The 14,477-nt window shown below is 44.2% G+C and overlaps 1 protein-coding gene across 1 annotated transcript in view; it reads right to left on the bottom strand.

The window, feature by feature from the left end:
* Positions 1-14,477, bottom strand: part of LOC142588471 (uncharacterized) — a 334,812-nt gene that overhangs the window by 119,994 nt on the left and 200,341 nt on the right. Inside the window, exons 32-33 of the mRNA XM_075700246.1 lie at positions 5,157-5,285; positions 4,978-5,078 (exon numbers count right to left, since the gene is read on the bottom strand). Coding sequence (XP_075556361.1) covers positions 4,978-5,078; positions 5,157-5,285 — 230 coding nt within the window. The remainder of the gene's footprint in view (positions 1-4,977; positions 5,079-5,156; positions 5,286-14,477) is intronic.

Here is a 14,477-nt window from a genome sequence, read left to right as displayed (position 1 = left end):
AAAAGTCACTTCGCAATGGTTCCAGCACCATATTTCATGCAAGTAGCCAACATGCCAGAGATCACTCTGAATTCACAGCCTTCCAGATACCTTTGCACAATGCCTGTAAACAGATGCCAGTAAATGTGTGGGATAAAAAGCCACCAATAACAGGCTGCTGACTGCACATTCATGACTCAAAGCAATATTCTGCAAATGAAGCGGTCAGCATAGTAAGCAAGTTAGTGTGCAAGTTATTAAGCACGACAGTATATATATGCAAGTTACCAGGATGAATCACCAACTAGCCCAGCTACAAGTGCTTCAAGAATAAACAAACAACCAAAAGTGCTCCAACAAAAAGTTTCACTTACTGTATAATATACGCCACCAATGCGAGTTCGATCACTGTACTAAATTCTTTTAGAAAAACATAAGAGCATATTTATTTTAATAATTTATTCAAAAATACCCCTGAAGTACCTCAGACAACAGTACAGTCGATCCCAGACATATCGAATTCGAAGGGAATAGCAAAATAGTATGACATATCGATAACTCAAAATATAAAATATGCCTATCTGAAACTTACATCAATCATACGCACATTTCACGGTTTCCCCTAGACCATGAAAAGTGGGAATTTGCCAATTTCATTCTCCAAGGTTGCATCAAACGCAAATGTTTAGTAATTTTTTGCACATGAATGTTAGAAGTTTCCGACACTGTGGAATGGTTTTTGATATACTGATTGTAACGTTAACCCTAAATGTCCACCTCGCAAGGCCGGGAAACCGCAGTGTGCCCCACGTGTATAAAAATGCTTTTTGCATATTTTTTTAACGTACCCAGCCACGTACCTGTTACAATACACTGTTTAAACGGCCGATCATCACATGTCGGCAATGAGCCAACCAGCCGAACTAATGCAAAAGGATTGACATTTGGGCGAGTTGGTACGTTAACATGATTTTGGGCGCTTGTCCTGTCTGCTTCCTTTCTGTGTCCGTGTTTCACTTCGCGCTAGAACCCAAAATCATGTCAGCCGAACTATTATGTCAAGTTTCTGGTTCGGAACTAACTCTGTGCTCTCCACCACTCTCCCCTTCTGTTGGAACCAGTCATTATCGCTTCTCGGCCACCGGTCTATTCTTGCATGCTGCTCGACGCTGCAGCAATCCACCGGTTTGCGGCCTTTCCCTTCCGGCCACTGCATCGGTGACTGCTTACATTACACAGATAATACTAGATTCGAAAGTGACTTTCAGCTTACAGAACACAGAGTCATGAGTCTTGCGTACCGCACTGCAATGGTCTTTTCAAGAAGTGCATGTGTCGTATGCAGTGGCTTAGTTTAATCCAAACTGTAATGTAAAAGCCCCCTGCTCAAGTGGCAGGTGGGGCAAGATTCGTTTTGGCTAATGGTGTGCGAATATGCGAAACTTCAATTATTCGATTCGAATTGGTTAGTATCAGATTCGATTTGAAAGACACTTTTACTATTCGAAATATTAGAATCCAAAAAAATTGCTGCTGTCAGTTCTTTAAGTCAGCTTCGCCGCAGTATATGTATATGCAGACTGTATTGCGGTGAAGAATATTTACTGTGCAGTGAAGCATGTCAAAAGTAAAAAGGGGCACTGTCAAGGAGCACCTGCTGGTGCTTATGGCTACCAGACACTATCAGCTCAAGTGCCCACCCTGTGCTGCCTCTTCAAGCATCTGCATTAAGACAGTCTCCAGGTGGAGACCTCTGCGTCCACTACTAATCTGACTAAGTGCCTAAAAGCAGTTTCCAAACTATAAACTGGAGCAAGCTTGGCAATGTTTTAGAGCGCAGCTGTTAGGCGCCCGTTCTTGCGGGGAGCGTCGGTGTCCTACCTCGTAAGTTAGCAAGCGAGCACAGCGAAGATAAGAGTGAACACGGAGTGCAGCAAGAGAGGAAAAATTCAGTGCCCTTCCACTCTGTGAAGAAGGATGACCAGCGAAGCTGTGTATGTGGACCCCTTAATGGCGAACTGCACTTCCGCTGCGGGTCGGCCGGCATTGCGCTATCTCCGGGATCGGCCCACGTATGGGGAGTGCTTAATGCCTGCTTTACCTCCGCCGCGGGTCGGCCTGGTATTGCACTATCTTTGATCTTTGAGATCGGACCACGTATGGGGAGTGCTTAATGCCTGCTTCACCTCCACCGCGGGTCGGCCCGGTATTGCACTACCTTCGGGATCGGCCCACATATGGGGAGTGCTTAACGCCTTCTTCACCTTCGCCGCAGTTCGACCCAGCATCGCACTATCTTCGGGATTTTATGCCTGCACACGGACACGATCCTGGGGGAACTATCCCTTAACAGCTTCGCTGTAAAAAGTGGCGAGAGCGAAGAGTGCATGAGGAGGAAAGCTGAGCAGGAGGATATGGCAAAAGAGTGAGAAGAAAAGCGTAGTGCCGTGGACAAGGGGCTTTGCAGCGACGATGGCTACAAGCTGGCGCCAGAGTAGTGTGTGTCGTCTGTACAGAAACAAAGTGGTGCATGAGTGGAGGCTGTCTGCGGGCGCTGCTGTGAATTGTGCTCACACATCACCCATGCACTTCCTCTCGCGATCTCCCGATTAGCGAGGCAGTCACGCCACACTGCTCCGTTTGCAACCTGCCGGACAAGACAGATTATCCGTGCCAGACACTATATTGCAAAATGAAAACATGTATACAGCTGCGCTCAAATTTCTCATTAGGGACTATCCTAATGATCGGTGAATTTTTTCAGTCTCATTCTAAACTAACTGTGTACAACCAGGATGTTTCAATGGCAAACTGGATTGAAAATATGGCTTTAGAAGAAGCAAGGGATATTTCAACAAGGTACCCAGACATATCCTCAATAATGAACGCTTCTAAACAGGCTCCTTCCACGTCAGCACTGTGGAAAGACATTATCAATGCCAGAGGCACAGGTTAAAACATATGTGCATGATAAAATTTTGGGCCAAAAAAGAGATCTATCTAAGTGATGGTTCCTGCTCCTAGAACATGTCAAGCAGCTATCCTTCCTCCATGACAACATTAAATAACTGCAGTTATGATACTGGTAAGCAAAAGTACTGCACTAGAGAATTTTGTTGATCACAAAAATAATTTTTATGTACATTATTTCCTCTGCAATAAACTTTTTTCTTTTATTTTTTATGTACCTCTGGTTGGTGAAAAAAAATTGCATTATTGCAAAACCAATAGTGTTCCTACTCAAAAAATACTTGATTCGATTTCACACTTGGTTTTCATTATTCAAGTTCACTTCGAAATTGAAATTTTGATATTGCACACCCCTGGTTTTGGCTGCTCACGGAAGCCTTAAAAGCCATTCACGGGAAGCCCTGGTATACATAAAACAAACTTGGCCACAAAGACATCTCCAATTCAGCATCCCGTGCCTGGGAAAAGACTGAGTGCCATCCCTGTTTCTTGTAGAATGCATGTCGAATCGGGAGGACTTTCGCATTCTTGAAGCACAGTGGCGATCTGCTCTTGCCAATCATGAACAGTCACAGTTTGCCTGAGCCATCCATGTGCGCAGTGAGCAAAACAGGCACTCAACCTGGTCATTTTTCTTCCAATGGCATGTATTGCCCTTCAGATTCAATGTCTTGAGTGGCAGCATCAGCTAAAACAGCACTGTTTCGGTTTCATCCACACTAAATATTTTGAACAGTGTGAGAATTAAGTAATCATTCACCCGTTACAAAAAGTTCACTTGCCGGGGCACGTCGTGACACAGCTTTCGATACAGTGGACTCTCTAAACGGAACTTCAAGAGACCAAGGAAATTGGTTCTGTTTATCAGGAGTTCCATTTACTGAGAGACAAAGCTGAATACCATTGCATGAATATAAGTCTAACCAACCACGAGGATGGTGTTCCATTTAGGAGCCAGTTTTGTTTAAGCGATTACCATTTATCAAGATTCCACTGCATACTGAATGCACCCGTGAATGGGAGTTCGATACACACATAATACAATACAACACTTGTGCATGAGATTCCCAAGGAGATGGTGCAACTGTTTGATACAGGCGATAATTCAATATATCCGAGTTTGATACATACGGGATCGACTGCATTACATAGTGGGGGAGATTAAGATATGGAAGTGATAGAATTTATCAGATTAAATGTTAATAATACAATGAGTAACATCATGTCACATACAATTGCCTAGAAAGAGAACATGTGAGTTATATAATAATTAATGCAAGGACTCAGCAATAATTTAAACCAGTAAATAAAGAAACTGAATTTAATATAACACAACCCCACCTCCCCCATATTATCAAGATCTTCTATAAAGCTGCACTCTGCCATCATTCTTTGTTTAGTGCAAGAGGTAGGAGTCGAGTTTGTTCTTTAAGTAAATCTTAGTTGTTTTTTTTTTTTGTTAGGGATTTTATTCACTTTACGATGAATTAACCAAGCCAGACAGGTAATTCTGTCAAAATGTTTAGCTACAAGGCATGCTGCATTGCATAGTGCATGCCTCATCTTGAAAAAGGACATTGCTAATGACTCACACTTACGAAAAGCACACAAGAAAGATGAGACACAGTACAGCTTTTGTATGTCTTTTTCAAGCAAAGCTTTTTTTTTTGCCTACAAATCAACCTCAGAATTGAGAATGCCGAACTGTAATCTCAGCTTGTGTGCATTTTTATTTATATTTATTTTACATATCTACTTATTTATTTTTCGTATTTACTTATTTTACTGATTTATTTTACTTACTAACTTACCTACTTACTCATTTGTTTTACTTACTTACTTTACTTATTTACTTACTTACTTTACTTGCTGCTTGTTCTATAACATTCACAGCAGCCATGGTAACTTATAGGCATAGATACTTCTAAAATGTTGCCTATTGCTCACAAAATGAACTTTCCTTAGATGTCCTTACATGAAAAAGCCACAAACAAAATCCCTGTCCAAGAACATGCGTGTACAACTGACCTTCATGAGGTCTTGCTCGTCGTAAGAGACGTCCAAGGAAGCATCCCTCTTCAGTGATGTGTCTTTGGGAGTCCCCAGTTCCTCACGGAAAGTGTCGAACCCTTAGCAAAAGAAGCATTCATGTAGGGAACCAACACAAAATAAAAGATCTACATGCTTTTCTTTCAGATTCAACATACCGGACTGGTCAAGGTGAACTTTGGCAACAGCTTTTTCAACATCATCAGTCACAAGCTCTACATTGAACATGCACTTGTTGACGATATCTTCACGGTTGATCATCCGCAGCCCCTTCTCCAGGTTGTTGCCTGCAGTTTCCCAAGGGGACAATTAGACATTTTCTCAGAGTGACTGTGACTCATTCTTGCCATCAACTAGCAATAATGAACTCCTACTACTGATAACATATTAAGCTGCCATTAAATATAATATTAGAAGCCAATGTACCACAATCTCAATAACCTGAACTCTGTCGATTCAAACTTGAAGATGCACATATTTAAATTCAGAGAAGACAGGTGTTAAGAAAAAGGTAGGTAAGTAAATCAGGATTTACCCTGGCTTGCTCCCCCACACCCCAAAAATGAGGAAGGAACAAAAAAAAAGGAAGAAAACGATAAAGACGGAGAGAAACCAAAAACACACAACTTTTAACTTGAACAACAATGCCCACTGACCCCGACAACTTATTTACTGTACCATGTGGCTGAAAGCACAGTCATAGGGCTGTGCATTGTGTTTCTCGAGCAAATTATTATATCATAATGTCATCAACAGTACAGTTTATCACCCACTTTAATTTTAATGATTTACTATTGACATTCATCATTAGAAACAGTGCATATCCAGGCCTCTTTTCATCTACTTACTTCTTAAATTATGTTGGATTTCTACTTTAAAGGGGCCCTGAACCATTTGTCTTTGAAGCCTCAAGAACGTCTTGGCACGAGTACTGTCCCTCCCAGGAATACCTATATTACCAAAATAATTTATCAAGACCCAGTACGAGAGTAGATACCACAAACGCAATATTTGTCTTTCTCATTCCTCCTCAACATCCTCCGTTTCGAAGAAGTGGGGTGGCTTCAGTTGTGGTGCTTCACCTACGGCGTTGCCATCACCTTCTTTCAGCAGAAATTGATGGCCACTGTTGGCAATCCATACTTTCAGTCGCTGTTACTATAGTAACATTAGTCTCATCACTCTGTTGTGCTACAATGTGCTAGATAGCTGCACACAGCTGTTTTTTCTCATACCAAGTGGCATGAGTAGCACATTTCCTTTCGCACTTATCTCTGCAGCAATCATAGGATTTTCGAGTCTTGAATAAAGCAACGTCTTTGCTCACGCAAGCATGTCGGCAGCACTCACATCCGCTCAGCAATGGACGCCGCACTCAGGACTTGTGTTAAAAGGATTCCTAACAAGCCTCGACCGCGAGGAGATGTACCTTGAAGGTGTGCAACTCTGGAAGCAGACAACCTGTCCTAGTGAGATGTGGGCGCCCAGCATGCGCTCAGGCAGGCTTGCATCCCCACGTCCTTGAGCCATGTCACCCAGAGAGCAATTAGAGCCCGCGGTTTTTATATGTCTTGACAGAAAGAAGGCTCGTGGCGACACCCGACGGCGGCCACAGTAACTACGCTAGACAGCAGACACAGCTATGTGCAACTGTAGCACTGTATGCAGCAAGTGACTCTGTCCTGTATTTGCTGCGAAAGTCCATACCACCACACGGAACCCTGAGCCCTTCGCCGGCACTGGTTAATTCCCTGGTGGCCTTCATGGATAAGTTCGAGCGCATTCTTGTGCAGCAAAGCCGGGATGACAAAGCGATTACCTTTTAGCAGGACGCCATTGCACAAAGAGAGATCACCTCGATGGCTCCAGTACTTCTTGAGGTGCTCAGAAAGCCTGTCTCGACGAGGCCAGCCTTAAGTGCAGTATTTGATGAGCTGGTTGCATTCCCAGTTCAGCTCTTGGTGCCTGCGAATATCATCTACGGTAACCAGCTTCGTGTCTGTGACTGTAGCAAATTGAAATTCCACAAACTCCTCTACCACATCCACCGGACTCATCGACAGCTTCTCATCCGGAGCCCTTGAAAGAGTATCCACAGTGGCTAGCTGTTTGCCAGGAACATAGACCACGCTAAATTTAAATTGGTAGTGCATAAGTTTGATGTGAAACCTTTTAATACGTGGGGGCATCGTGTCCAAGTCAGCGTTTCCAAGTAGTGTTACCAGTGGCTGGTGATCGGTTTCTACAGTGAAGTTTAGGCCATGCATGCACTGTTCAAAATGATACACTGCCCATGCTACCGAGTGCACCTTTTTCTCCATTTGGCTGTAGCACTGTTTTGCTTCAGTAAGCAACCTGGATGCGAACGCTACCGCGCGTCGCCCGCCCGATGGTTGTTCCTGCAGAAGAACCGTCCCCAATCCAAATGAGCTCACGTTGCATGAGACAATGGTATTATAACTGGGATGATTCTTAGCGACGCACAAGTCCGAAGTTAGCATCGCTTTTACCCGATCGCTTTTACCTGATTAAAATCAGTCTCTTGAGGCGGTCCCCATTGCCATGCATTTTGCTCACCTAGCAACACGCGAATAGGGGGCGGTTGCCTGCGAAATGTTGGGCACGAAGCGACCAATATGCCGAGGAATTGCCTAACCCCAGCAACGTTCTTGGGTGGCTCCAAGTTACGCAGTGCTTTGAGTTTTGAGTTTACTGGGAGTTGGCGAGATAACGATGGCGTTGATCACCACACCCAGAAACTCTAGTTTGTCTTGACTGAAGCAGCATTCTGACTCGTTGAGTTTAACTCAGGCTGTCTTCAGACATTCAAGAACCTCCACAAGTCGCTTGTCGTGCTCTTCGCGATCTTTGCCGAAAACCAGGATGTCGTCTATCATGTTGACGACGTTCGTTTGCCACTCCAGAATTCAAGCCATTTCTCTCTGAAAATATTCCGGTGCTGAAGTCAAGCCAAAAGGTAGACAACAGTAGCAGTGGAGTCCAAATGGTGTGATGAATGTGGTATACTCTTGGCATTCTTGGGACAATCGCACTTGGTGAAATCCTGCTGTCGCATCCAGCTTCGGAAACACTTTAGTGTCGCTCAGTTGCCTGAGCACCCACTCAACCGTTGCAAGCACATGCTTTTCATGGAGAACTTCTTTGTTGAGCTGCCCAAGTCCATACATTATTGGATGCCGCCCGATGCCTTCAGTACTGCGACCAGACCGGCACACCATGGCATCGGCTTCGTAATGCACCTGATGACACCTTGTTTTTCCATCTGGTCCAGCTCCTGCTTTACCTGGTTGTACAGAGGAATGGAAATTCTGTGAGGTGCATTGAGAGCAAATGGCCTGGCTTGAGTCGAATAGTCTGCTCCTCCGCTACGGTACCAAGCCCTTCGAAGATGTCCTGGCCAGGGGTTGCGTCGCTTGCAGAGCTAGCTTGCTTTTCAGGTTGCTGTGTGGCGTCGATGAACTTCATGACTCCCAATGCGAGGATAGCAGGGTAGTCTAGTAGAGGTGTAGACTGCGAAGGCATGACGTATACTGACTGTACACAAGTGCGGCTCTTCCACTCCAACGTAGCTCTGAATTGGCCTGTTACTTTCAAAGGACAATTTCCTGGACCGGTGAGATGACCCTCCGGTTTTTCAAGTCGTGACGGTACTCCTGAAAAAGTGCTTGGAACCCCGGTAACTTCCGCTTCCCAGTAGACCTTGAACTTGAGTGGGACTCCATTCGCATGGACCCAAACAAACTTAGCCTTTGCCTCATGACCGCTCTTGACAGCATGCATCTCGATGGTATGTGACTGTCAGCTTTGCGAGCGTTGTTTGGCTAAGCAAACTGCTTTGAAGTGTCCTTTCTTTTTGCAAAACTTGCAAACCGCTTTGTTGGCAGGACAAAATTTCCGCTGATGCTCTTCTTATCCGCAGAAGTGACATGATCTGTGAAGGCCGGCGAGGAGCGTTTCTCTTGATCCCGATGCTTGATTACGTGACTGCCCTCTCGTTGGCCAGTGTTTCGCTACATCAACGGCGACTGGCCCAGATAACTGGCTTTCTCATATACATTTTTCTCGTTCGGCATCTTCGTGCAGCCATGCATGCAGAAGCGCTTTATCAAGCGTCAAGCCAGAAGTACGGCAGAGTTGTTCCAATTACCTGCTGTCCAAGAAAACAATGATAAATCGGTCTCAAACGAGCCTGTCTTCTATGGACGCCGAGCCATAGTTGCATCGTTTTACCATGTTTCGCAACGCAGAATAATAATGCATCGACATTTTCGTCTCCTTTCTGCATCCGCTTGCGAAAACGATAACTCTCGTGAACTTTGTTTAGTGGGTGCACGAAATACGAGGCGAACTTGCTTTTAACAACGCTGTATGACTGAACTTCTTTGGCCGACAAGTTGAAAGACGCCAGCGTGCGTCGAGCTTGAACACTCATGCAATAAAGAAGCGTTCGTACCCGAACCTTGTCGGTAGCTTGGTGCAATCGTGTAGCGTAGGCATAGTCCTCGAACTGCTCAATCCAGGTAGACCATGCACTTGGGTCGGCAAAGTCGAAGCTCGATGGCTGTTGGAGTTCAGGTACCCTGGCAAACGCAGTGTTCGGCTTGTTCGCCATTAGAAAGAGCGAACGGCGGCCACTTCTGACACCATGTACAATGTAGGGTGCCGACAAACGCTAGCCATGGTTACTGAAGTGACTCGGAGCCGAGTTACCGAACGAATGCCCACCCCTTTATCGGACAAATATATATATATATAGAACGCATGGCACGTAGTGCCCTCTACAGTGCATGTGTGCTCATGTGCGCTCTAGCCTGGCCGTGCTACATGGTGCAGGCAGGTCGTTTCCTGCAGAGATAGTACACAAATCTAAATTGTGCATTCTGAAGCATTAGCAATAGCTCAATATGAAGTGATGTTTGCCAAGGTGTTCAGCCAGCAGCAGTCGAAAGCAACATTGGCCAGGAGTGAGCGTGAGCTGGCATGCGTCCTTTGTAGATGCTAACTGCCATTCGTCGTGAGGTATGGCACGCGTAGCATACGTGGGATCTGGGCTTAACCATTTGAGGGTCAATTTTTTTTGCCATATGCGACCGCCCAGGGTTGATTTTTTTTTATTACAGATTCCAATTCTTTTTAGGGACTTATTTCGAAAAAAAATTTACCGTAATTTTTCTAGGGTGACCGTAACGTGAGAAAAAATATTTTGCGTTGGTATAATGTACTCTTCATTCATGAATAAAAACAATAAAAAAGGAAATAAACTTATAAGAATTAGAAATTTGATACATTGTTATAGTTCAAGTTATAGTGTATAGCGCACACGAGAATATTTCGCAAGACTCAAATGTTCCTGTTTTTACACTAATATGTACATCCATAGCGTGATCAAATTGCGTAGGTGCGCGCACTCAAGAAAACTGTGTGGTTATGTGCCCATCAAAAAAGCAAAACGTGTGACAAACTTCCGCTAATCTTCATCTTATCGCCAACCAGAGGCAATTAGTTTTCAAGAGTCTCAAAAAAGAAAGCAACGGAAACGCATGCACAGCAGCATCCTTTCTATGCGCACCCCTGTGAGCACTAAACGAGCGAGAAACAAGCGGTTGCCCTTTGAGCGATTAGTAACGAGATGGCTATCGGTTTTGCAAGCGCAAGAAGCCCAAACCACCTGCGGAACAAAACCCAAACTGCCGCGCGCGCACCAATGCGCAAGTGGTAGTATATAGACGTGCAGGAGCGAACTAGTGCTAAAACAAACCATACAACGAAAACCGAGAGAGGAAGGAGCGTGAAAAAAATTCCCTGTATTCCCACATAGTGGCAGCACATGACAGAAAAGAAAAAGTTTGGAAATTGGCGCGCTTTTTAAACGTACAGACGGCGCCATAAATATATGTCACTGACCCTCAAAGGGTTAAGCTTTGCGTAGTTGAAGCAAGTTGAGTGTTACAAACTAATCAAAATTAGCGAGACCCAATAACTATGCCACCCAATAAGCAATGTGGCCAAAGTTCCATTTCTACATGGGCAGGTGCAGCCGAGTGTGAGCAGACAATAGTTGGCTTCTTCTGGAAGTGCATAATTCTTATAGAAATTGGAAATGCAGATTTTCGCTCACTTAATCCTGTTTAGTTAACTGCATCAATTAATATACACAGTAACAGTAGGAATGAGCCCACTAATCCAAACACCCTCAGTGACTGATGTCAGCTATTGGCCTATAGCATCCATGTATGAGAATCCTGCATATGACAACATATGCAAGGTGCAGCCAGTTACGAAATGGGTAAGGAGAAGGCTTCTGTTCGAAAAGAGGGTGTATGCGAAAAAGATAACTTCGCACTCCGATTGAAAACTCCACGTACCGCGCATGACTGCAGTATTTGGCTGAGATGTTCACAGCAGTGTATGCTATTTGCTGAATGTGTTCTTTCACAAAGCCTGAAGGGTGGTTCAGGACCTCTTTAAAGGGACACTAAAGGCAAATATTAAGTCTAGCTAAAGTGATAGATTAGTGCTCGGGGATCTCTATGGCGTCAATATTATTGCGAACACAGCCTTAATAATTGAGAAATTAAGGTAAATGCAGGCCATGGTTAGAGACTCCAACGGGACATTCAAGTACTTGCCTGATGATGAAAGCACTCCTCAGTTAAATTCTGTCACTAGTACTTAACCATTCATTGCAAAAAACATCCTTGTATTATAAAACGAAGTAAAATGCTACTTGGCCAGTTCTATTTCATCTTTTTAGAAAAAAGAACTCATTGAAATTACCCTTGACAACGACACGGGCGGTCGAACAGTTTCAATTTTCGCTTTACTCCGCGCCGCCCACATTTTCGTATTTCAATAGTTGCATTATCGCGTAGTGCTAAGCTGGTTTACTGGCTCGCAGAACTCACACAAACTGCAAGTAGCAGAGAATTGAACTTCCGTGTGATGTCGCGGGATGCCCGAACGGTCTACACCACTTGATCAAAAAGCAGCTGCAACAGCGATTCCACCGCTCTGTCTTGGCTCAGTACCGCAGTCTGTTGAGCGCCATCTTACACTTCGACGGCAGCAAAGGGTGGTGATGGCATATGCAACGTCACCACTCCCCCGGTTGGGTGGCAGGAGATTTGAATTACGAAAAAGGCATTTGGACCCTACAGATGCAATTTTCTCATAAACTACATCTTTTCTTGGCGCAAAACAAGTGTTGCGAGGTTTTTGGAATGATATTTGACAGTCCACGTTGACTTAGTATTTGCCTTTAGCGTCCCTTTAAAAGTTATCATTTTGCAGCCACTAACATAGTGACATTGTACTACTAATTGTGCCGTACACTGTGGATGCCTCAGTGGTGTGCTTATTTATAAGCAACATGCACTAAACAGCAATGTTTATAGTAGTACACAGGATGTCTACCAAGTTGACATTTTCAAATTCCCTGAGTTTCCCAGGTTTTCCCTCAGCGACACAGAACCTTATTTTATGTCAACACAGGCTGACAACACGTCGCCCGATGCTGTCACTCTCAAGTAAGCATTTTAAGAAAATAAATAAAAAAAACCTAATCCAGTTTGAATAGTAAGGAGTAGTGTTTATTTTATTCAAAATAGAAAACTGAAGGGAGGGGGATAGTAAAATGCACAGCAAATATCTTCGAAAAAGAAAAATGGTAAAGGCCACTGCAAATCGAGTTGAACATTTTCAAGTACGAACAAAAAGAGTTGCATACAGAAGCAAACATGCTCGAAAATGAGCTATTTCTATCAAGTGATAGCAAGATCACTGGCATTAGGCCTGAACTTTGTCACAAGTGAGATTTTCTTAGCAGCAGGAAAGTCAACCTCATCTATGCTCACATACTCTCGGCCCAAGCATAATGCCTCTGTTTTGTGTTTCACTGCTTTCAAGAGTTTATTTTGGTTTAGATGAGGGTCACCTGCATCTTTCCATCAGCCAACACTTTGCTTTTTGAGCTCAAGCTCTTTCAAAGTAGATGCGGCACAGTTCCTTTCCCGATCATTCCTGGATGCGACGGTCATTTCCTTTCTTGTCCTCGTTCCGCCGCACATTCGCCCCACAGACCATGTGAAGCACCTTCTTGATAAGTTGTACAGTGAACATGAGATTTTTGAACTCCCTAGGGGCTACGAAAACGTTCGAAAAATCAAATCGGGCAGTCCGAAAAAATGGACGCATGTCTTTTACTGCCCTTAAGGGCTCAAATCCTCACAGGCACATCCGAAAAAGCTCTGTACAGCTATTAGGCATATTGGTGCTCGAACTGCGACATGAGACTGTGGGTGCACGCATGTATAATTATGGAATACGTACTTTGTCCCTTGACAATTGCCCCTTCCCACGCTTGTTAAGCTTTACCGCAATACTTTATGTATGCTTCACCGTGTAACATCCCGTGCTGAGGTGAAGCTGTCATTCGGGAACCGGCATTACGCAACGCGCCATGCTTTCTAAGCTTCGAAGCCAATCGTGAGGATTACAAAAGCGGAGTCAGTGCCATTACTGACAGCGGCGAATTCTTTCAATGAAAAACACGGCACCGAATGGCAAGAACCTTAATAGCGAATGTCGAAGCAGCTAAACCTCGCGTTGCCACAGTGGTGGATACGGCTGCCAGCGAATCTGCATGCAAGAGCGGTGGTTCAAGGCGGCAAGATAATCAAAACGGCGGTGTTGGCTTTGATTAATGCCGTTTCGGACCTGCGGTCATGGCAAAGAGTCCGGAAAATAGGACAGCTCTGTTCTTGCATCTGAAATTACAGACATTTTTATGCATTTACTTTATGGGCACGTGGTGGTGCTGCGAAGCCATCCGAATTATCGGGAATTTCCCTAAAATGGGGTGTCCAGAAAATTGGTTGTTGACTGTACACTGGCAACTCCTCCAGCCGATGACACGGCGTCAAATACAATTCGTTAAAATTCCTCTTTTTTACTCGAATCAGCACTAGGGTGACTTTCGTTCCCTTTTAATAAAATGACAGTTAATTTTCCCTGATTAAAGCACAAATTCCCTGAGTTTTCCCAGAGTTTTTCCAGACTATTCAAAATCCCTCAGAATTCCCAGTTTTCCCGGTTGGTAGACACCCTCAGTACACTGATTTCCATTCTGGAATTTCAGAAAAATTTACCTCGGGCAAGAGCCATGCATTGTCGTTGTAATAGCATAATACAGCATAAATGCCTTTTCAATGAAACCCTAAGTGTACCGCATGGAGGTTTCTCTCATAGTAACATGCCGAAATTTGTTCATAATCATCTCACTGTAGGTCCTAACATCAGCTACAGTGCTAAACTTTCTTTTAAGCAACATGGCTTGAACAGCCTCCTAAGGCGGCTATTAGCACTTCCAAGCTATTTGCAACTGAACGAAAATTATAACATGAATAAATGAAGAGCATGTCCTCACTGTCTCATCGTTCACATATTTGCTTACAAAGCCC

The sequence above is a fragment of the Dermacentor variabilis genome, chromosome 1, assembly GCF_050947875.1.
Source record: "Dermacentor variabilis isolate Ectoservices chromosome 1, ASM5094787v1, whole genome shotgun sequence".
In the NCBI taxonomy this organism is placed as follows: Eukaryota; Metazoa; Arthropoda; class Arachnida; order Ixodida; family Ixodidae; genus Dermacentor; species Dermacentor variabilis.
The sequence above is the reverse complement of the archived record's forward strand: the minus strand, read 5'-3'. Positions and strand labels throughout refer to the sequence as shown.